This window comes from Phoenix dactylifera, unplaced genomic scaffold (assembly GCF_009389715.1).
Source record: "Phoenix dactylifera cultivar Barhee BC4 unplaced genomic scaffold, palm_55x_up_171113_PBpolish2nd_filt_p 001030F, whole genome shotgun sequence".
Classification (NCBI taxonomy): Eukaryota; Viridiplantae; Streptophyta; class Magnoliopsida; order Arecales; family Arecaceae; genus Phoenix; species Phoenix dactylifera.
The window spans coordinates 960-25,402 of NW_024068383.1; the positions used below are offsets into that span (position 1 = coordinate 960).

At 41.8% G+C, this 24,443-nt stretch overlaps 1 protein-coding gene across 1 annotated transcript; it reads right to left on the reverse strand.

Moving 5' to 3' along the window:
* Positions 1–5,904: 5,904 nt before the first annotated feature.
* Positions 5,905–10,104, reverse strand: LOC120107813. The gene is made up of 5 exons (XM_039121274.1): positions 10,005–10,104; positions 8,326–8,395; positions 8,074–8,217; positions 6,955–6,994; positions 5,905–6,368 (listed from the first exon to the last, which is right to left on the reverse strand). The coding sequence occupies exons 1-5, from the start codon at positions 10,102–10,104 to the stop codon at positions 6,354–6,356; spliced, it is 369 nt and encodes a 122-aa protein (XP_038977202.1). The 3' UTR covers positions 5,905–6,353.
* Positions 10,105–24,443: the final 14,339 nt, after the last annotated feature.

Sequence of the window (24,443 nt, forward strand, 5' to 3'; positions counted from 1 at the left end):
TGATTTCATATTTTTGGAACGAGAGGGTTTCTTGATTGGAAGCAAGCTAAAGTAGATGGGTTGGGAGTTTATGTGCTCTCTAGATGTTCCTATGTACCCCAACCTAGTAAGAGAGTTTTAGAGAAATGTAAAGTGGGGTTGGGAGCTTGGAGTCCATAGTCAAAGACTCGTATCTGGTAAGATATATTAAGTTTGGAAAGAATCTTTCACATATCGACTGTTGGACCATCAGATGACTACCTTGAAGAGCATCAGATAGGACTGCAACTCATTTTGGAAAAAGTAAATAAGATGAAAGAAGTCAGTGCGAGCCAAGTCTCCATGGAAATGAGACTTCTTCATTACATGATCAGCCGAATTTTCTTCCCTAGGATGGAAAGATTTGACTTTGTCTCAAAGAGAGACATTTTGGTGATGTTTCATGTGCTCAGGATGAGTCTTTTGAATCTGCCTTCACTTATGTTCCGCCACATACACGGGGCAACAAGCTGGTCGAAGGTATCTCTACCTTATGGCATGATTCTGACCTTGGTGTTTAGGGAACATGGTGTAGTACTTGACGAGGAAACCTCGAGAGTACTACTGCACACCGATGCCTACAATGACCGATCTCTACATCGAATGGGTTATTTCAAGATTGATGGTCATTAGGTGCGATGTGGTGGTGCTGGGAGACATAATGAGCACAGAAGTGATAAGGCTGCAGAGGTTGGACCTAGTGAGCCTGTAGCCCATATTGATGAGCACATTGAGCCACCTGCACCCATGAAGATACATTCAGCTGCGAAGCTTAGAGGTGAGGACTTCATGGCATCTTTCGATTTTCAACCTCCACATCTAGAGAGCAGCTCGAGCCACACTATCAGAATAGATGAGGAGCAAATGAAGTCCATTATTAAGCAAATGCTTGCCGAATTGATGACTTCTGGTTTTATTGGTCAGGAGACAACAAGCTCCTGAGTCACCACATGGCACTCTTCCTACAGATCAGAGATTGGAGCCTTATGTTTCTTTATTGACCTAGATGATTGCTGAGTTGAGGCATGAAGTCTCTGACATATAATTTTTGGTGACTAGTTAGTATAGGAGCATTGCAAAGATTGAGGGGGAGACTAGACACTTGCAGGCATCTATGAAAGAGAGATCAGCAAATTCACTGCAAGTGCTCAGAGGATCAAGGAGCAGATTCTAGAGATGTTGTTGCCCAGAGGTGCAACCCAAGAGGGGGGGTGAATTGGATCTTTTAAAAATAAATGTGTGAAGAGTGTGAGTTATTGTTATCTTTCAATAACTTGCAACTTTAGCAGCGGAAATAAAATTGCACAAATGAATCAGTGAATAAAAAAAGGAAAGCAATCAGAAATATGCAGTGGAGGAAGAGAGAAAACCACAAACGCAAACACCAAAGTTTATAGTGGTTCGGTGCGCTCCCAGCACCTACGTCCACTCCTCAAGCCTAACTTGAGATTTCACTATAACCCAGCAGATTACAGCCTGATTATTTTTCGGGCTTACAATCAAAAATCCAGTTGGTTTTTCCAGGCTACCAACCGAAAACCTTTTGTTCTTCGGGATCACAAACAACTCAGTTGGTTTTCAGATAAACCAACCAAAAACTTTACACCGTTTGTTTTTTCGGGCTCACAAATAACCCAGTTGGTTTTCAGACAAACCAACCAAAAAAAATTTTCCTTGCTGAATACTCCCGATTCAGCAACTTCCAATCAAGGCTTACAAGAGCCTTTACAAGTTTCAAATGAATGAAACTGTTACAGCAACAGTTAATCCAAATAAATGAAAGTTGTAACTGAAAAACTTAAAGCTTCAGAATATATAGTATGAATCAATAAAAATAAAGCTGAAGCCGATGAAGAAGTTGGCTGTGGAAGAATGTCCCAATGCTTGAGCAGCAGCTCTTCTCGATTCAATGGGAAGCTTCGATTGATTTCCTCACAGGAGTAAGTTTCAGATGAGTGCCAGTGAGGATGATGAACTGTTTAGCTTTTTCTTCTCTTTTTCGAACAAGATTGCTGTTAGAATAAGATCTACCAAGGCTTTTCAAGCCGTTTATAATATCAGTGAATCTAGTAAACATTTCAGTTATAGATTCACTATTTTCATTCTAAATAATGCATACTTATGCACTAGCATACTGATTTTAGATTCTTTGACCTGGTTAGTGCCTTCATGTGTAACTTCCAGCCTATCCCAGATTTCTTTAGCAGTCATGCAAATAGATATACGATTAAACTCATTTGCATCTAAAGAACAGTAAAGAACATTCATGGCTTTTGCATTCAGCTGAGCCATTCTTTTATCATGGTCATCCTATTCAATCTCAGATTTGAATAAGGTGATGCCATCTACAATCTTAGTTAGTATGTGAGGTCCATTGACAATAATAGTCCATAAATCATAGTCAAGTGCTTGAATAAAAATACACATACGAGCTTTCCAATAAGTAAAGTTTGTGCCATTGAAAAGAGGTGGTCTGTTGGTAGATTGCCCTTCGGCAACAGAGGATCCCATAGTGGCTGCCATGACCTTTAACTCTTGATTGTTAGATCAAAAAGTTACTATGAGTACCAGACTCTGATACCACTAGTTGCCCAGAGGTGCAGCCCAAGAGGGGGGGTGAATTGGATCTTTTAAAAATAAATGTGTCAAGAGTGTGAGTTATTGTTATCTTTCAATAACTTGCAAATTTAGCAGTGGAAATAAAATTGCACAAATGAATCAGTGAATAAGAAGAGGAAAGAGAGAAAACCACAAACGCAAACACTAAGGTTTATAGTAGTTTGGTGCGCTCCCAGCACCTTCGTCCACTCCTCAAGCCTAGCTTGAGATTTCACTATAATCCAGCAGATTACAGCCTGATTGTTTTTCGGGCCCACAATCAAAAATTCAGTTGGTTTTTCCAAGCAACCAAATGAAAACTTTTTGTTTTCCGGGATCACAAACAACCCACTTGGTTTTCAGATAAACCAACCAAAAACTTTACACCGTTTGTTTTTCCGGGCTCACAAACAACCCAATTGGTTTTCAGACAAACCAACCAAAAAAAAATTTCCTTGTTGAATACTCTCGATTCAGCAACTTCCAATCAAGGCTTGGAATAGCCTTTATAAGTTTCAAATGAATGAAACTGTTACAGCAACAATTAATCCAAATAAATGAAAGCTGTACCTGGAAAACTTAAAGCTTCAAAATATTTAGAATGAATCAATAAAAATAAAGCTGAAGCCGATGAAGAAGTTGGCTATGGAAAAATGTCCCAATGCTTGAGCAGTAGCTCTTCTCAATTCAATGTGAAACTTCAACTGATTTTCTCATAGGAGTAAGTTTCAGATGAGTGCCGGTGAGGATGATGAACTGTTAAGCTTTTTCTTCTCTTTTTCTCAGTGAAAACCTTTTTGTTTTCAATAGAATCTTTTTTCCTTTTCTTGTTGTTTTGCTTCTGAGGTTTCCTCATATTTATAGACAAATTCTTCGGCGGAATTTGAATTTCTTTCTTTCCGTTCTGATGAGAATCTTTTTCTGTTACAGAAGAAGACAAAAGTCGTTCAAAGCTTTCCGTTGTGGTCCCAGCAGTACAAGGGTCGACTCATGTATCTCAGGGGTCGACTCATGTTCATTCTGGATCGGCACTTCAAGATGTTGAGAAGGCTCATGCTGTGATATCTTCAAAGGGTCGACTCTTTAACCTTAAGGCTCGACCCATCTTCTTCAGGGGTCGCCTCTTTAAACACAAGGGTCGACTCATACTATAGTTTTTCGGCTGACGCTGAGACTGAGCAGGGGTCGACTCTTCAAACGCAAGGGTCGACTCTTCAATTTCGGGGGTCGACTCATTTTGAACAAGGATCGACTCTTCAGACTTTGTCTCAGGCGGTAAAAGCTTTCTGTCTAATTTGAACTACACAAGGGTCGATTCATGTTTTGCGGGGGTCGACTCATTGACTGTGCTGCTTGAGTAAAACATACCAGAATCAACTTAAACTTGTCCTTTTTGCTTAGGGATTGACTCAAATTTTTCAAACAGAAAACTTTAGACTTCATCTCTGATCTCCATGGATTAGATTAAGATCATTTTCTTTTAGAACATGTCCAATGAGATGTTTGCGAAGAACTTATGATTTTACAGTGCTTCATTTCTTCTGATTTTTCTTGACTTATAAAACTTCACAATTAAGCCAATATCATTAGTACACAACATTATCTCAAGTGTTTTGTAATCATCAAAATTCATCCTTTATGGTTGACAATCTCCTCCTTTTTGATGATGACAAAACCATTGAGTTAAAAAGAATTTTGCAATAAATTTCACACCAATTATCAGAATTTTGTAATGATGTTCCGAGCAAATATGATATTCAGAGATATATGCATAATTTCAACAAATTAAGGAGAAAAGTCTCCCCCTATCAATTACAAACATTTGAATTATGCAGAGTTCTTGTTCTTCATCTTTTCTTAAATTTTTGATAGTGCAGTATCATCATAATTTAAATCTCCCCCTATATATTATCTTTAATGTAGAGATTGGTATTCTGAATTCTTTTCACATTTCTTATTTCTCATTTCTCATATTAGAATTCTTTTCATATTTCTCCCCCTTTTTGTCATCAACAAAAGGAAAGAAACCAAAAATAATTTCTGATACCAACATTGAGGATTAATTAAAGGTTTTGATATGTATCAGATGCAATATGTATCAGAGCAGTATATAAACCAATAAAGAAAGGTAAGCATTCATTGCATTTGGTAAATGAAGTACACTTGATAAATCAAAAAGATTACAACTGGTATCAATTGGTATCAGTCAGCATACAAGTGTGCCAGAAAAAGATATGAAATTTAGCTTAGTACAAGTTTATGTTTTGAAAACATGGGTTTCAGTCTAAGCTCAGGTTAGGTTTAATCTAACACTACAAGAAAGATCATCTTTTCCGACGCTTTTTATACTCTTTACCGACGCTTATAAGCGTCGGCTAAAGTTTCCGCAACGCAAACAGAAGCGTCGCAAAAGCGTTGGCGATACCGGAGTGGCAAATGTTTTTGCCGACGCTACCAGAAAGCGTCGGCAAAAACTGGGCTTTCCCGACGCTTATGTAAGCGTCGGCAAAAACGAGATTCGCCGACGCTTTAAAGCGTCGGTAAAGCCCAAAGCAAGCCCACAAAAAGATGGTCTTTCCCGACGCTAATAGAAGCGTCGGCAAAAAACAGCATTCCCCGACGCTTTAAAGCGTCAGGAAAGCCCAAAGGAAGCGCAGCTATGGCGTGCCAGGGGTGTCAACGGGGGTTTTTAACGACGCTTTAAAGCGTCGGCGATGGCGTGCCAGGGCGGGCCAAAGGGGGTTTTTAACGACGCTTTAAAGCGTCGGGAGTGGATTTTGTTTTAAAAAAAAAACAAAAGCGTATTAAAAAAGATATTATAGCAAATATGAACCTGCATTACATTTACATCAAGACAAACTTACAGATCATTCGAAACATTCATATTCTCATATAAGATTAAATTTACATAAGTTTAGAATTACAATGTATTTTGAAAAATATAAGAAAGATACATATAAAACTCATTAAATAACAGTCTAAAAAATATCAAGGACCGCATTCAGCCCCATCATCATCTCTGCGAGCTGTTGAAGTATCAGGAACCTAAAAAAAAAAAAACTTTAGAAGTTAGGAATATGAAAATTATTAACTCATGCAAAATAAGTAATAATTATGTATAGTCATCAAATACATATAGTTATTTACCTGAGGAGGGAGAAATCGCTGTAACATAGATGAAATATGCTCAAGCTGAGACTGCAACTCTGAATCGTTTTCCTCGCGGCATGTTGTTACCTAGTATACACAAAAAGAAGCAATATTAGTTAAATAATAAATAAAATCTAAATATTGATTGCGGTGCTCACTAATTCTTTGGTAAGATTGTTTCTGATGCTGAGCTGCTCGATACACTACCCATTGTTTACTAATGATATGTTAACAATTCATGCAACTCTGAATCACAGCTCATTCTTGCATAAGAGCTTTTATTTCTCAGAAAGAAGGGTTGGAAACAGATGTTATAGATGCTAAAAGGAATGAAAGATTTTATTAATGTTTCGCCTTCTCCTTCGTATTGACCTGTGTGCTAGTGTTCTTGTTAATGCTATAAATCTTTTTAAAGCAAATTAGCAAGTATAAATCTTTCTAAATGATTTTCTCAAAAATCATTACCTAATGAAACAGAAGAAACATATCAGTAATCACATAAGTGCGGGAACAATGTATACCTGTTTACAAGTAGGGCAAGTATCACTCCTTTCATCCACTGAAGAATACACTGTATGTGCTGATCTTTATTGTTTCTGTTCCTAAAAGTGAGCATTCAGAATAGGGGACAAAGCAAGTCTCCAATATACAACTAAAGATGAGGCATGCTGTAGGTTTCTGAGAACCCCGTTTCCACATAGACTTTTGTTCCATTTCTACATTAGATGCTTTGTTGGAACCATTTCTCTTTATAAGAAAAAGAAGAAGAAAATTTAACAAATCTTGTGGAGCTAACAGGTTTGAACCATGAAATGGCGCCATACTTCGCTAATTTTTTTTGTCTTAGGAGATGAGCTGTACCAAAAGAATGCAGATGGACTTCTCTTGAGGCTAAAATGAAATGAAACCAGACACTATTAATTTCCGGAATGAACTGCTAATTTGACTAATTGATAATTCAAATATCGATTGAAATCTTAAGAAATAAAATAGAAAATACTGGCTGATATTTTGATATTATCCTGAGCAACATACTAAATTAATAACCAAAAACCTCTAAAAATATTAAAACTTTATTTATGAAAAGAATGATTTTTTAAAGAATTAGACATCCCCTTGGAGACTGAAAATATTTTTACAACAGACTAAATATTTTTAAGTCAATAATATGCACTTAATAAATTTCACCTGTTGCTCAGTTGGCTTTCCAATGGCTGCCTTCCCCATTCTCCTCAAGAAACAAAATGTCAAAGAATTAAGGAGATAAGTGCATAAATATGGAGATATCATAAAAACCCCTTTTATCCATCTGAATAGCTAGCATAGCACTTAAAGAAATGGGATGAAGGGAGAAATTAAAATCAAGTTACACCATCCTGATGATTAGAAAATGCTTAGTAGCTCTGTCATGGATCATCTTCCACTACCTACCTTCACCAACATTTTACCATGGACTATGTATGGTCCACAACATTATTGTCTTCCTCCCCTATACGTAAGTCCAGATGCAATAATAAGAGACGCAAACAAAATTATGGTCAAAGATATCAGAACGGAATATATTTTCCAGATATGCATTAAGTTCAATTGTCTCAAATAAGACCTCAGCAATCAGTAATTTCAACCTCTTCATTCACTTCATCCACAGTAAGACGGTCTTCCCCAGCAATTCCTCACTAGGTGCTTGGCGAACAGCAATTCCCCTAATGGATTAAACATGTCAAAAAACATACATGCAAATCTGTATTAATCAAATACGCAGATTTAACCCCCTTTTTTTCCTCCAAAGAATTGCAGATATGATCATTCTTAAAGTTCAAAATTTTTTATTATTCAAATGAAAGAGTAAGATCCTACGGATCTAAAGCCGCATGGTTCGATGGTGGTAGACGAAATGCTGCAAATCAATCCAGGAATCAGAACACGGAGTCGATGTAATGGAAACCAATAATAAGTACAGACACGGAGCATTTTTTCCGTCACACAGATCCAGCGGCTGCAATTGCCCAAACTATGGCCACCAAAGTACTTCAAAATTCCTACGTTGAGCATCAAAATTAGCAGAAAATCTTTGCCCCCATCAAGACTCCAACTTTCCCAGATACCACCCATCCATGTTCATCAGAATTTGACTTCAGAATTAATACACACAAAAGAAAAAAAGAAGCCAAAAGTATAGCATTGATAGCTTCCATCTATGAATTCATTCATGGAAAGAGCAATACAGAAGAAGAAGAGCATCATTTACCAAGAAGAAGAAGAAGAAGAAGAAGAAGAGCAAGAGATAAGGAGCGGGGGGATATTTACGTATGATTATTAGAAGTGCCGAGGTTGGGAGAAGCAGGAGTAGGTACGGCGGAGGAGATCGGGGGTGTCCTCGTAGCCGGAGAAGACCTCGTCCCAGATCTCGGCGAAAGCCCGGAGGATGAGGTCGTGGTGGCGGGGAGAACCCTAAAATGAAAGTTTATCTACTCAATTCATCAATGCAGGAAAGAACCCTAAAATCCAAGTCGATTGGCGTGGATTACCAAAATTACCTCAAAAAATCTATTGACTTACCTCTTTCTCAGGCGGAGGGAGATGGGGCCGGCCGGTCGGCGCCGCAGAGGAGGAATGATGGGGACATCAGCTAGGTCCCCATTTTATTTACATATTTGCTTATTGTTATTTCTGGGTTTATTTGTGTTTAGGGATTTATTTGTGGTTTATTTTATTCTAGGCTTATTTTCATTTTAGGGCTTATTTGTGGGGAATTATTTTATGTAAGGGGTTTATTTTAATTGTTCTTATGGGGCCCTATTTAAAGGGAACTTGTAAGCTGATTAGGGTTTTAATGCAGAATTAAAGAATTTCTTTCCCCACGTTTCCCTCTTCTTCTCTTCTCCTTCCTTCTCCTTCTCCTCTTCTTCTTCCTCCTTCTCCTCTCCTCTTCTCCTGCTTTCATTTTAAAATTGGTCCGGCATCAACTTGGTATCAGAGCAAGGCTGGTTTTGCCCCTGCTGCCAAAGCCCCGATCCAACAACAGCCTTCCTTTCCCATTGGTTCTCACGGTGCTTCAAGGAGAACAGGACCTTTCCCTCTGTCAGTTTGCTAAAAAAAAAAAAAAAAGAGGACAAAGGGGACAAAGGGATCAACCCTGATTCACCGAGCTTCTCTCGGTTCCTCTCCTTCCCTCTGTCAGCTTCACACAAAAAAAAAAAAAAAAAGGAAGCTCCCCTGTGGCCGAGCAGTTCCACTGTGCCTCTCCCTGCCGCAACCACCTCTTTCCATCAGATTCCCCGGAGGCCTCCCTGCAGCGCCGCCTCTGGCCCTCCACCGGAGCCTGCAACCGACGCCACCACCACCTCTGCCGCGTCTTCACCGTCGTGCCACCACCGGTGTATGGCTGAGCGTTGCCGGATTCCGGGATTTCTGTGGCCGCACGAGTATTACGCCGTACGTCGACCACGGACACCGGAGCGCGTTGAGGGACCGCGTGTGACTCCCGCTGCCGGAAAGAGGAAGAGCGTCGCCGATCTGTTTGCCACCTTGTCCCTCGGCACTGTCGACGCACCCGCCGACCACCGCGCGCAAGATTCCGGCCGCCACCACGACCAGCCGCCACCTGTCGCCGCCGACAACGGAGTCTCCGTCGCCGTTCAGTTCGGCCACTCCGCAACCACCGCCGAAGCGGCCGGAACGCCCTCCCGAGTCGATCGGGAGGTTGAAGAAGGAGTTACAGTAACGGGTAAGTTCTAAACCCGTTACCCCAAACCCGATAGCCCGGTTCACATCCGGTAAGTTAAAAAAAAAAAAAAAAAAAAAAAAATTGGCACGTGACCCGCACGTGCTAAGTTTCACAGTTATCGGAGCGGGTTTCCTTCGAAACCCGAAACCGATAACCCGAACCCGTTAGGGTTCAAAACAAAAAAAAAAAAAAAAAAAAAAACCGAGGATCACGTGACCAGCACGTGTTTCCCAAAAAAAAAAAAAAAAAAAAAAAAAACACTAACCTCTGTTTCAGTCGAACGGAAACCCTAGGGTTTCCGCCGCCGTCGCCGTTGCCGCCGCCTCTGCCCTGCCATCTCTGCCGCCGACGCCTTCTCCTCCGTCCACCGAGCCGCGCCGCCTCGCCGTCACCGTCCCCGCCGCTCCCGCGACCGCCCGATTGCCACCACCCATCCTCGGCCGCCTCCTTTTCGCGGTCGACCACAGCGCCATCGCCCGAGACCTCCGCCGCCTCCTTCTCCTCCGCCAACCGAGCCGCGCCGCCTCGCCGTCGCCGTTCCCGCCGCTCCCGCTCCCATTTTCCTCCCTTCTTCCGCCTCCTTGTACACCCCTGCCATTTTTCCTCACCATCGGCCGACTCCACAGGCCGCGTACCACCTACCTCCACCATCCACCACCGCACCCGCCGCTGGAAGACCGCCGCCGGTTCCGTGTCCGGGCGCCCATCAGCCAAGCTCTTCTCCCGTCGGCCGCTTCCGTCCTTCGCTGAGTACCATTGACTTCCCTTCCCCCCCCCCCTTCTTGCACTCAGTCGGGTCATCACTGTGGGCTTCATCAGACCCACTTTACACCCACCAAATTTACAGTTGGGCCCAACAGATCTGGCCCTGTTTTCACTTGCCCATCAGGCCACATCCGAGCCCGACCTGGTCCAGTTCCTTGCAGCAGGCCGCCAGCCCAGCCCGCGTGCAGTACTGTAGCACGGTCCAAGCCCAATTGCCCGCAGATCCTTCTACTGGCCCGATTCAGCATCTTCTTCAGCCCATTCCAGAAATTCAGACGGTTTTTGTGCTGCAGCCCCGGGTCTACGGTTCCAGCTAACTTCGCCCAGTACTGACTTCGTGTTCGAGACTCCACGAGCAGACGATTCTGGTCAACTGCATTCACCACAGGTAATTGGTACTTCCTCCTTTGGGCTTGCTTATCTAAATATGTTCTAGTTCTCTTGCATGACAGTCCGATTTTGAAACTTATTTTCTTGTCAAACTGCAAAAAAAAAAAAAAAAACCTAGAACATTTTCCACCACACCCGTCCTACCTACCAATTAAATCTAAATATTAAATTAGCACACCTTAGTGTCAGGACATCATCAACATCCATAGATCAGATTACTTTCGGACTTTGAATGACTGTAACACGTGTTTGCAACCTAACTTCTTATAGTGACTAGTTTTCTACTTTAATTCTGAAATAACCAAAGTACAAATTAGTAAAATTTAATTTTAAGTTACTTTTGTGAAAAAGTTGCTGATCTCCGAATTCATAGTAGGTTGCATTAGTGGGTTGCATCAGTAGGTTGTCCTGCATCACATTTAGACAATTAGGGTTCATTCGTAGTATTGCATATCATATCACCAGTTAGGGTAGCTCCTGTATGCCCACCCGTAGTGGTAGAGAGTACCTCCTCACTGACTCTCAGACCCCTTCATCCACCATGGACCCCAGAGTCATACAAGATATTCTGGAACAATTAGCTGCAATACGAGCTGATAACGACGAATTCAAACGTGAGATCCGTGCTCAAATACAACACCTTAGGACTCCGGAACCATCATCCCCAATCGCAGCTTACCCCGAGTTTGGTTTGACCACACCGCCTGCAGCTTTTCCCCATCCCCCTAGGAACCAACATCATCCTGATCACCAGCGCGATCTTGACGAGCGACTACTTCGTACCGTGCGAGTAGAAGCCCCCACATTTGCTGGTCAATTAGAGCCGAGCGTGTACCTTGATTGGAGAGCAGCCATGGATAATTATTTTGAGTGGTACGATATGACTGAAGATAGGAAAGTACGGTTTGCCAAAATGAAGCTTATTGGGCAAGCTCACTGGTACTGGCATAACGTTGAACATCGGCGTGAGACCCAGAGGCTTCCACGCATCACCACGTGGGAGGATATGAAAGAGAAACTGAATGAGAAGTATCTGCCATTCTCTTACCGACAACGCCTTATGGATAGGTGGCAGAAACTAACTCAAGGAACTTCAACTGTTGCCGATTACATTGCACAATTTGAGGAGTTTCACATGAGGTGTGGTGTAATCGAAGAGGAGACTGTTACTCTTTCTAGGTTTCGAGCAGGACTCCGTGAGGAGATCCAGAAAGAATTGATCCTCCGAGAGATTACTACCCTTGGCCAGGCATACCAATTGGCTCAAGACGTGGATAGTTTTTTACGAGTCCCTATGGTGAGACGTACCGACTCTCGGTTGTTACCCCCAGGAGCCCGACCTAATCAAAGCCATCTCCCACAACCCAGACCACTCTCCAACCATCCTTCCCAGCCCGGTTCTAGCCAAACACCGACTAGGACGTTCCCGGTGCCTGCTCAAAGTACATCAACTGATAAAGGAAAAGGCATATTAGGGTCCAACCCGCCCTTAAGAAACCAAACCCAGTGTTTCAGGTGCCAGAAGTTTGGCCATATTGCGTCCCAATGAATGCCAAGACCTATTTGATGACTGAACTGGAAGCAGGAACCCAGGATACTGAATGTGTCGAAGAAGTCTATGAACCAAACATCGAGGATTTTGTAGATGACTTTGGAGACGACAAGACCGGATTAGAATTTGTTCAGACTGAACACCAAAATGAGCCCACTGATAGGAATGACCAAAACCATAGGCTCCATGTGGTGAGGTGCACACTAGCCCAAACAAAGACCGAACAAGACTGGCGAAGAACCTCCCTATTTTATACACTTATTAAGATCAATGGTAAAACATGCAAAATCTTATTTGATAGCGGGAGTTGCATCAATGCCATTGCGTCTGGAGTTGTTTCTCGCCTTGGCCTAAAATCTACCCCTCATCCTAATCCATATAAAGTAGCCTGGGTAGATAAGACGTCCATTTCGGTTTCAGAAAGATGCCTTGTCCCGATTCAATTCCTATCTTATAAAGACGAGATTTGGTGTGACTGCCTTCCGATGGACGTAGGTCAAGTCATCTTAGGAAGACCTTGGTTATACGATAGGAACGCCACACTTCATGGTCGGTCAAATTCATGTAGTTTTATGTTCCAGGGTCGGAAAATTATATTGAATTCATTGCCTCCTAGAGAGCCCGTACCTGAGAAGAAGGGCGCTACACCACAAAAGGAAGAGTCACTCCACATCATTACTTCGAAAGAGGTAATGAAAGATATCGAAAGCCATTCACCTGTGTTCGCCCTTGTGGCTAGAGTTATTAATGTGGAGTCAAATGTCGAACACCCGGCCGCCGTAGTTCCTCTGTTGGAGGAGTTTCACTCTGTCTTTCCAACTGATCTTCCAGAGGCACTTCCTCCAATGCGTGATATCCAGCACGTAATTGATCTCATTCCTGGAGCGTCACTGCCAAATCTTCCCCACCATAGACTCAATCCAAACGAGCACACTGAACTGAAACGCCAAGTTGACGAACTCGTCACTCGAGGGTATATTCATGAGAGTTTGAGTCCCTGTGCTGTACCTGCACTCCTCACTCCCAAGAAAGATGGCTCTTGGAGGATGTGCGTCGATAGCCGTGCTATCAATAAAATCACGGTAAAGTATCGTTTTCCCATTCCTAGGCTGGACGACCTTTTAGACTACATGTCTGGTGCTACAGTTTTTTCCAAGATTGACCTAAAGAGTGGGTACCACCAGATTCGGATTCGTCCTGGGGATGAATGGAAAACAGCATTCAAAACCAAAGATGGACTCTACGAATGGTTAGTAATGCCTTTCGGATTAACAAATGCTCCAAGTACTTTTATGAGGGTGATGACACAGATTTTTCGACCTTTCTTGAACAAATTTGTCGTTGTATACTTTGATGACATCCTCATTTATAGTCAAACTCAAGAGCTCCATCTTTCACACCTAAAGCAGGTTTGTGAAGTCCTGCAGAGAGAAAGCTTCTTTGCAAACCCTAAGAAGTGTGCCTTCCTGACTGATCACGTCACTTTCTTAGGGTTCATAGTATCTTCCAAGGGTGTCTCTGCTGATCCAGAAAAAGTAAGCTCGATAGTCGATTGGCCTGAGCCCAAGACCTTAGCCGAAGTACGCAGTTTTCATGGTCTGGCTACTTTCTATCGTCGCTTCATTAGGAATTTTAGTTCGATAATGTCTCCCATCACAGATTGCATGAAGAAAGGAGACTTTATCTGGACTAAGTCGGCATCCCAAGCATTTAAAGATATTAAGCATAGGATGACCGAAGCACCTGTCTTGCGCCTCCCTGATTTCACTAAGGTATTCGAGGTCGCATGTGATGCCTCTGGAGTTGGCATAGGTGGTGTGTTAAGCCAAGACGGTCACCCTGTCGCGTTCTTTAGTGAAAAGTTAAGTGACGGCAGGTTGCGTTATTCCACCTATGATAAGGAATTCTATGCGGTAGTGCAAACTTTGCGACATTGGCGACACTATTTGCTACCGCAAGAATTTGTCCTGTATTCAGACCATGAGGCTTTAAAGTATCTCAATTCTCAAAAGAAATTAAACTTTCGACATGGCCGATGGATTGAGTTTCTACAAGCCTATACTTTTGTGCTGAAACATAAAGCTGGAGTTGAGAATAAGGCTGCTGATGCGCTCAGTCGACGGATCTTCCTCCTATCCATAATGAGCACTGAAGTAATTGGTTTTGAAAGGATCAGGAAACAATATACCACCTGTCCCGATTTTAGTAATGTATACCTGACCTTACGAGATGGAGTAGAGAGAGAGCACGATGATTTCTTTTTACACGATGATTATCTCTTTCACTCCGACCGATTGTGTATTCCTCGAACTTCTTTGAGAGATTTTCTAGTATGGGAAGTACACGCTGAAGGACTGTCCGGGCATTTCGGGAGAGACAAATCCATTGAGATGGTGGAAAGACGTTTCTTCTGGCCGAGTCTCAAGAGAGACGTGGCCAAGATCGTCGCTCAGTGCCGCACATGTCAATTAGCCAAACAACGTAAACAGAACACTGGGCTTTACACTCCACTACCAGTTCCTGATTGTCCGTGGCAAGATGTTAGCATGGATTTTGTGTTAGGGCTTGCACGTACCTCGACCAAACATGATTCCATTTTTGTAGTAGTGGACCGGTTCTCTAAAATGGCTCATTTTCTACCATGTTCTAAGACTTCTGATGCTTCTAGGATTGCGAAACTCTATTTTGACGAAGTCGTTAGACTCCATGGTCTCCCTAAATCTATTGTGTCCGATAGGAATGTTAAATTTATGAGCTATTTTTGAAAAACTCTTTGGCACATGATGGGTACCAAATTAAAATTTTCCTCTGCCTATCATCCCCAAACTGATGGCCAGACCGAAGTTGTCAACCGAAGTCTAGGGAGTCTTCTCAGATGTCTGGTAGGTGAGCATACTAGGACTTGGGATCTCGTGTTACCAACTGCTGAGTTTGCATATAATAGTTCGGTCAATAGGACCATAGGCATGAGTCCTTTTGAAGTGGTGAATGGTTATAAACCTAGGCAACCCATAGACTTGATCCCCATGTCTCATCAACATAGAGTCTCTGAGTCTGCACAATCATTTGCTTCACACCTGCATTCATTGCATCAGGAGATCAGCAAACTTATTCACTCTAATAACTTAAAATATAAATCCTTTGCTGATTTGCACCGCCGTTATAAAGAATTAAATGTAGGTGATTCAGTCATGGTAAGAATTAGACCTGAACGACTTCCTTCGGGGACGTTCAAAAAGTTGCAATCTCGTAGTGCGGGACCATTCAAAGTCCTAAAGAAAATCAGTTCGAATGCGTATGTTGTAGATCTTCCTGAAGACTATGGGATTAGTGCGACATTTAATATTGAAGATTTAGTCCCATACAAGAAATCAACATTCATTCCTTCTGACCCTTTTGTGGATACATCCACTGTTGTTGATCACCCTGCTCTAGCACCTGCTAGTGAGCCTCCACTTCCACAGTTTCATGCACGCAGAGAACATATAGAACATATATTAGATGAGCAGGTTATATCTACCAGGAGAGGAAGCTACCAACGTTACCTTGTTCGGTGGAAAGGTCGACCCGAATCAGATGTATCGTGGATTTCGCGAGCTGAGTTGCAGCGCCTTGACCCGGATCTTCTGGAGCAGTACGACAGCCGCCCCGATTTACACTCGACGGGGTCGAGTTTTTCTCACCCGGGAGGAGTTGATGGGGACATCAGCTAGGTCCCCATTTTATTTACATATTTGCTTATTGTTATTTCTGGGTTTATTTGTGTTTAGGGATTTATTTGTGGTTTATTTTATTCTGGGCTTATTTTCATTTTAGGGCTTATTTGTGGGGAATTATTTTATGTAAGGGGTTTATTTTAATTGTTCTTATGGGGCCCTATTTAAAGGGAACTTGTAAGCTGATTAGGGTTTTAATGCAGAATTAAAGAATTTCTTTCCCCACGTTTCCCTCTTCTTCTCTTCTCCTTCCTTCTCCTTCTCCTCTTCTTCTTCCTCCTTCTCCTCTCCTCTTCTCCTGCTTTCATTTTAAAATTGGTCCGGCATCAAGGAAGGAGGAGAGGAGGACGCGGACGGTCGCTCGGTGCCAGAGAGGAGGGAGGAGGAGAGGAGCTTGCCGTCGTACGTCGCTCGGCGCCGGAGAGGACAAGGGCCGCTCGCTCGTCGTCGGAGAGGACAAGGGCCGCTCGCTCGTCGTCGGAGAGAAGGGAGGAGGAGAAGGGGCTAGGGCTTGATCGATCGGTCGGAATGCAAAATGAGGAGAAGGGGGCCGGCCGCTTGGTTTTGGTTGTAAATTTGACTTTGGACGACGCTTATAAGCGTCGTCTTAGACTGTGAGTACGACGACGCTTATTAGCGTCGGCTATTCTTAAGAATTACCGACGCTTAATTAAAGCGTCGGTAAATGTCAGCGGCGTTCCTGTTTTTCCCGACGCTTCTCCCTAGCGTCGGGAAAAAAGCGTCGGGAAAGACCTATTTTCCTGTAGTGTAAGTTCAGTCCAGGTTCAAGGTTTTGAAGATGAAGGTCCAGACTGATCTTCCTTTTGCTCTTCCATCAGCTTCTCAATTTTACTGTTTAGTACAGTGATGGAGCAAGTGAGCTGAGTGTGTTCTTCTTTCAATTCTTGTATAGAGCTTTGAATAAAATTTCTTTGAGTCCTTAGTTGCTCTTCAATTGCTGCCATTCTTCTTTGCTGATTAGCTGCTAATTGTCTCAACCCTTGTAGTTCAGCTTTGACTTCTTGGGTCATATTAGTGATATATTGGACTTTGCTAAAACAGACTCCAGAATTAAGCAGTGCTGTTATAATGTTATCTCCAATAGATTTTAATTGCCATTTCTCAAGTCTGAGTGGAGGATCTGATGGCCTTTGGATTGGTGGAGGCTGACTGACTGGAGGCTCTTTTGGAGGTGCTTGAGTAGGAATTCTTTTGCCTTTGAGTAGTGTAGGAGTGTCTTGACCACTTTCATCTTGAATTCCTTTCCCTTTATGAGTCCATTTTTCCTCCGTTTTGACAAATCTCATTCTCTTCAGTGATTTGTCATTGTAAATATCTAAAGACAGTAATTCCTTCTTGGTCTCCCCTTCTAAGTTCAGATTGAAATAGGTGAAGACTAAAGTCAGAACCATACCATAGGGAAGTGAAGCTCCTTTTCTCTGTCCTTGAGCTTGCATGTATCTAAGCATCAAGCATGGTAGGTTCAGTGGGAGTCCTTGTATAATGTGGTGCATTACCAGTATATCCCTTTCTGAAACATGATCAAATTTTTCTGTCTTCGAGAAGAACATTTTGTTGATCATGTGATGCAGCAAACGCATCTCAGCATTCAGTTAATTGGCACTGATTTCAGTCTAATCTTCTGTGATTTTCTTATTGAGAATGGTACTAATCCCTTCGTTACTATTTTCTAGATGATCTCTATTTTCTCCATCATTAGGAATCCGAAGAGCATCTCTAAGAATTTCTTCTATAATTAAAATAGGTACATCTTTTACCTTGGACGAGATCTGTCCTTGTCCATATCTGGCATTGTTGTAGAACTGTCGTACCAAGTCTGGCTAGGTCGGCACATTCAGTGAGCATAGATATTTCCAACCCATATCCTTTAGATTCTTCCCTAATGGAAATTTTTTTTTCTCCAAAAACTCAAAATTCACTCTTCTTCCGGTGGAGACATTCCTTATGGAGAGGAGACCTTGCTTTGAAACCGAGGACGGAGGTGACAGAGGGGCCGTAACGGGTTGAGGTGGAGGTGTTTCTTCCCTTTGTGGATTCATGGTTTGCTCTGCCCTAGCCTTTGTTCTCCTCTCAGTTAGTGGAGTGGTATTTTTCCTCTTTGGTCCGGATGTAAGCTGCTTTCTTCTCACCATTGGAAGATCAATCAGGACCACGGAATGGCTTTCTAGGGTTTTGGAGGTTTTTGCTTGAAAGAGAGTTTGAAGACTAAAAGGCGCTCTAAGGGGTATGAAACATTTCAGGTTCAACGTTTCAGAGAGAGAGAGAGAGAAAGCCTCTTAGAATCTGTTTCGAATAGTTTCCACTTTAGTCGACTCATTCAACTAATGAGTTGTGTCCTGCAGATTAGGAGTCGACCTTTTTAACTTAAGAGTCGTCTCCTGTGGGTTAGAAGTCGACTCTTTTAGCTTAAGAGTCGTCCCTTACTACATGAGTCGACTCCTCATTCACATGAGTCGTCTCCTCAAATAGTTCAAGAGAGAAAACCTTTTTTTTAATACGATTTAAAAATCAATTGTAAACCTTATATCAAATCAACTGTAATTCAACCAATAATAGTCAATCAAAGTATGCAATTTATCATTCATAAACAGTCATCAAAATGAATCACAAATGCATAATTCACCTCTAAATTTACAGAAGACTTCTACATTAAGAGGTTTAGTAAATATATCTTCAATTTGTTTATCAGTATTTATAAATTCCATTTTTATATCCTCATTTTGAGCATGATCTCTTATGAAATGATGTCTGATTTCTATATATTTAGATCTTGAGTGTTGTATGGGATTTTTAGTCAAATTTATGGCACTAGTGTTGTCACACCTTATAGAAATTTTATTTTGTTTTATGCCATAGTCCTCAAGTTGTTGCTTAATCCATAGGATTTGGGCACAGCAACTTCCAGCAGCAATATATTCAGCCTCAACTGTAGATAGTGCTACGAAATTTTGTTTCTTGCTAAACCAAAAAATTAAGTTTGTTCCAAGAAATTAACAAGTTCCACTTGTACTTTTTTTGTCTAATCTACAACCAGCAAAATCAGCATCTGAATATCCAATCAAGTCAATTGTAGATGTCTTAGAATACCATAAACCTAAGTGTTGTGTTCCTTTCAAATATCTTAATATTCTTTTAACAGCAATTTAGTGTGATTCTTTAGGATTTACTTGATATTGTGGAGTGATTGAGTATTCCCCTAATTGATTTTGATGAGCTCAAAGCACTTGAGTATGTTTTATGTTGTTCTAATGAATTCAATCTAGTGTTTAAGGTAAATCTTTATTAATTTCTGTCTAAGTGCCTTGAGCTTTGGTTCAGAGTCTTTTGTTTAAGTATTGAAATCTGTCTGAACCAAAGTCTGCATCACAAGTCGACTTCTGGACTCTGCGAGTCGACTCCGGGACACTTGAAGTTTCTGGCACAAGCTCGAGTCGACTCCGGGACTCTTCGAGTCGACTCCGACTGAGAACAGACAGAAAGATAGAACGATGGATTTTCGACCCTGAGAGCGAGTCGACTCCAAAAGGTTGCGAGTCGACTCTGGTGCTTGGCGAGTCAACTCCAGATGGTCCCGAGTCGACTCCACTGAGAACAGACAGAAAGACAGAACGTTGGATTTTCGACGCTCAGAGCGAGTCGACTCCAAAAGGTTGCAAGTCGACTCCGGAGCTAGCCGAGTCGACTCCAGCTGGTTTCGAGTTGACTCCAAGGAGAAGCTGACAAAAAGACAGAACGTTAGTTTTTAAGACCCTGTCAGCGAGCCGACTCGCGAAGACTACGAGTCGTCTCCCATATCAGCCGAGTCGACTCCCAGTTTGTCCGAGTCGACTCCCAGAGGAAAGCAATCTAAAAGATAGAGAGTCAGTTTCGGAGACCCTGTAAACGAGTCGACTCCAGATTTTCCAGAGTCATCTCCCAAGTCATCCGAGTCGACTCCTACTTTGACCGAGCCGACTCGTGAGAAAAATACAGAAAGTTGGATTTCTGGAATCCTAAGAACGAGCCGACCCCTAAATGCGCAAGTCGTCTCCAGCTGTTGGCGAGTCGACTCCAGTTTGGTCCGAGTCGACTCCAGGACAAGGCATGCACTGTAATTCAAATTTGGAATAGTGGCCGAGTCATCTCCAAAATAGCGCGAGTCGACTCCAGTAACAGCCGAGTCGACTCCAGATCGCGCGAGTCGACTCCGATCCCAACGGATACATTGTCAGACTGTGCAGACGGGTCAGAACGGCTCTAATCTCCTCTCTAATGGCTATTTTTCAAAGGGGATCACTTAAATAGCCAGAGTGAACAGTAGTAGACAACAAGAGAGTCATTCCACTTGAGCATTAAAGTGTTTCAACCACCAAAAGTATCCGTAGAGTGAATCCAAGCAAAAGAAGGGAGAAGTGCATTCAACTCAAATCAAAAAGCTTCCTTCGCATTCAAAGTTCTACCGGCTGTTCCTTATCCTCTGGCTCATTCAAGAGGAGACTCAGAAATCGAGAAGCTCCACTTCAACAACTTAAATCTGTTTGAGGGCTTCTAACTCCTCTTTGTTTATATTGTCTTAAATCTGCCTTTTTAGAAGCTTTTCTGTTGCAAACTTTAGACTCTCCCTTTTGTACTTGATTCAATCAAGGGATTGAATCAAGGGTTGTAAGGTTTGTTGGTGAGTCAAAGATAAAACCAACGGTGTAAGGTTGTGGTTGGTGAACCGGGGAAAACCAACTGGGTTTGATTGTAATCCCGAGAAAACAATCGTGTGGTTCTAGTCGGTGAGCCTGTCAAAACCGACCGAGTTCGTTGTGATCTCGTGAAAACAACAAGTTTGGTTGTAAGCTTAGAAAATAACCGGCTGTAATCCTAGGGATTATAGTGAACTCCCAAGTGCGGCATGGGGAGTGGACGTAGAAGCAAGTGTTGGCTCCGAACCACTATAAACCTCTCTGTGTTTGTATTGGTCTTTGTCTATTTCTCTCTCTTCGTTCATTGCATCTAGTGATATAACTAATCCACTTGCAATAGATTTAGTTAATCACTCACTTTATTTTTAATTGGTCAATAATTAATTAAAACTCAATTCACCTCCCCTCTTGGGTTGTCTCATTGGGCAACAAGTGGTATCAGAGCAGATGCTCTCATATCGATTGGTGTTCCAATCTTTAAAGAGAGTAAAAGATTAAGATGACAACCCCATTTGGATCTTTCCTTAGTGAAGGACAATCCACTAATAGGCCACCATTATTCAATGGTACAAATTATACCTATTGGAAGGCTAGGATAAGAATCTTCATCCAAGCCCAAGACTATGATGTATGGAGCATCATAGTAAATGGACCACATATTCCACCACACACGGTAGATAATGTGTCCATTCCCAAGCTTGAGAAAGATTGGGATGAATTTGATAGAAGAAAAGCACAACTTAATGCTAAGGCAATGAACGTACTATATTGTGTCTTAGACCCAAATGAATTCAATAGAATCTCTACTTGTATTTCTGCAAAAGAGATATGGGATAGACTTGAAGTGACCCACGAGGGCACAAATCAAGTCAAAGAATCTAAAATCAACATGCTAGTTCATAAATATGAACTATTTAAAATGGAATCTAATGAAACCATCTCTTGCATGTTCACCAGATTTACTGATATTGTCAACGGTTTAAAAAGTCTTGGCAAAAGCTACACTAACAGTGATCTTGTCAGGAAGATTCTTCGCTCTTTACCAAGGTCATGGGAAGCCAAGGTCACGGCAATTCAAGAAGCAAAAGACTTGAATATGCTGCCACTCAAGGAGCTTCTTGGATCTCTAATGATGCATGAGCTCGCGATGAAACAACACAGCGAAGAAGAATCCTCCCATAAGAAAAAGGTAATTGCCCTCAAGTCTACTTCTTCTAACAAAGATCTTTCTTGCAGTAGCAGTAGTGAAGAAAAAAATAATGAGGAAGATGAAGAAGAGGCTCTCCTTGTGCGAAAATTCAGAAGATTTATCAATAGGAAGAAGCCCTTCCACAAGAAGAGATTTCCTTCGAGTTCCTTCCATAAGGATAAAGGTAAAGAAAAGGAAAGTGATAGAATCTGATGACCCAAAGATTGATTTAAAGGTTGATTTTGATGATCACAAAACTTTGAAGTATAAATACTAATGTTTGTGTTGCAAGAAGAAAGATAATTTGTTTTGCAAGGAACATAGCAAGTTAAAAAAATACAAGAAGGCCTCAAAAGCTCTCAAGAAAAGTTGGAAGAAAGCTACACTTTATTGGCCCAAGTTTCAAGTTCAAATGATTCAAGTTAGAGGAGCAAATTCAAAGAAAGATTCAAAAGAATAGTCCTCGAGTCGACTCCTGGAAGTTTAGAGTCGACTCTGGCACTCTGGAGTTTCAAGAAACAGTGCTCGAGTCGACTCCGATACTCTACGTGTCGACTCCGACTGAGAACAAACAAAAAGACAGAGAGTTGATTTTCAGCACTACAGTGCTCGAGTCGACTCCTACTTCAGCGCTATAGTGCTCGAGTCGACTCCTACTTCAGTGCTACAGTGCTCGAGTCGACTCCTACTTCAGCGTTACAGTGCGGAGTCGACTTCCAGCTACAGTGCCGACAGACTACTATTCACAAGTGACTCCTGTTTCAGCCGAGTCGACTCCTACTTCAGCCGAGTCGACTCCAGCACGCTGGAAGGCATAACGGCTAGTTTTTTCTTGATTCCAACGGCTCTATTTTTGTCTCTAACGGCTAGATTTTTGTTTCCACTCCCTCTAAAGCTATAAAATCAAGAGGAGAGCTAGGGAAGAAGGTATGGAAGTGGGAGAGAACATTTAGGGAAGAGATTTCAAAGAGATTACAAGGAAAATCTCCCAATAGCACAAAAGGGCCATTCAAAGTAAAAGAGAGAGAAGAAGAACATCCAAGTGAATCCCAAAGCTTCCTCTCCAACTGTGTGCTGCCTCGGTGATCCTCTACTTCGTGCAAAATCAGAAGAGGGTCAAGTAAAGAAGAAGCCGAGTTCCTTCATCTACAAATTTGTTTGAGGGCTTCTTCTCTTTACTTTACTTGTTTATATTTGCTATATTTGCTTATTTGAGAAGCTTGTATTTGATTTAAACTCTTGTTCTAATATCTTGTAACTTGATTCAATCAAGGGATTGAATCAAGGGGTTAAGGTTTGTTGGTGAGCCAAAGGGAAAACCAACGTTGTAAGGTTGTGGTTGGTGAGCCTTTGGAAAAACCAACTGGGTTGATTGTGAACCCGGAAAACAATCGTTGTAAGGTTGTGGTTGGTGAGCCTTTGGAAAAACCAACTAGGTTTGATTGTGAACCCGGAAAAACAATCGGTTGGTTCTAATCGGTGAGCCTGTGAAAACCGACCGAGTTCGTTGTGATCTCGCAAAACAACAAGTTGGGTTGTGAGCTTGTAAAACAACCGGCTGTAATCTGAGGGATTATAGTAAAATTCCCAAGAGGTCTTGGGGAGTGGATGTAGGTGCTGGGGTGCACCGAACCACTATACATCTTTATGTTTGTGATGCCTTATCTCGTGTATTTCATGCCTTACATTCGTACTTGATTATGTAATATCTCTAGCTTTGTTTTCTATAGAGTTATAAGTGATTGTTTAGAATTTGCTTAGCTTCCTCTCCATTCTTATCATACACATAGATTAAAATTGATCATACAACTATAAGTTAATTTTAGATCAATTGCACCCTAAAGCCATAGTATAATTGCTCTAGCTTAATTTTCCACTACTTTACTTGTAATTGCCTAGAGCTTAAGTAAATAACATCTTATCATTCCGCTACATTCAATTCAAAGTAAAAATTAGGGAACATAATTTTTAGAAAATCCAATTCATCCCCCCTCTTGGGTTGTCACCTTGGGCAACAAGTGGTATCAGAGCAGGTGCTCTTCTATTAATTATAGTCTTAACCGACTAGAGCTAAAGATTATGACAACCCCACATAACATATTATTTGCCGAGGGACTTTCCATAAACAGACCTCCACTGTTTGATGGAACTTACTATATTCAATGGAAAGCTAGAATGAAAATTTTTGTTCAATCACAAAACTATAAAATATGGAATATCATTATAAATGGCCCTCACACACTCTCTCAAGCTGTTAATGAAAAAGACCTAGCACAATTAAATGCTAATGCTATGAACATATTATATTGTGCTATTCATGAAACGAAATTTAATGAAATTTCTGCATGCTTATCTGCTAAGGAGATTTGGGATACTTTAAAAAATATTTATGATAAATCTCAGATTAGCTCACATATGCTTCAATTGCATACTAACAATGAGACTGCAGAATCTTCCACATTAGCCGAGTCGACTCCCAGTTTGTCTGAGTCGACTCCTAGAGAAGAACAGTCTGAAAGGCAGAGACTCAGTCTTGAAGATCCTGTGAACGAGTCGACTCCAAGTATTTCAGAGTCGACTCCCAAGTTAGCCGAGTCGACTCCAACAAGGCCCGAGTCGACTCCGAGGCAGAACAGTTCAAAAGACA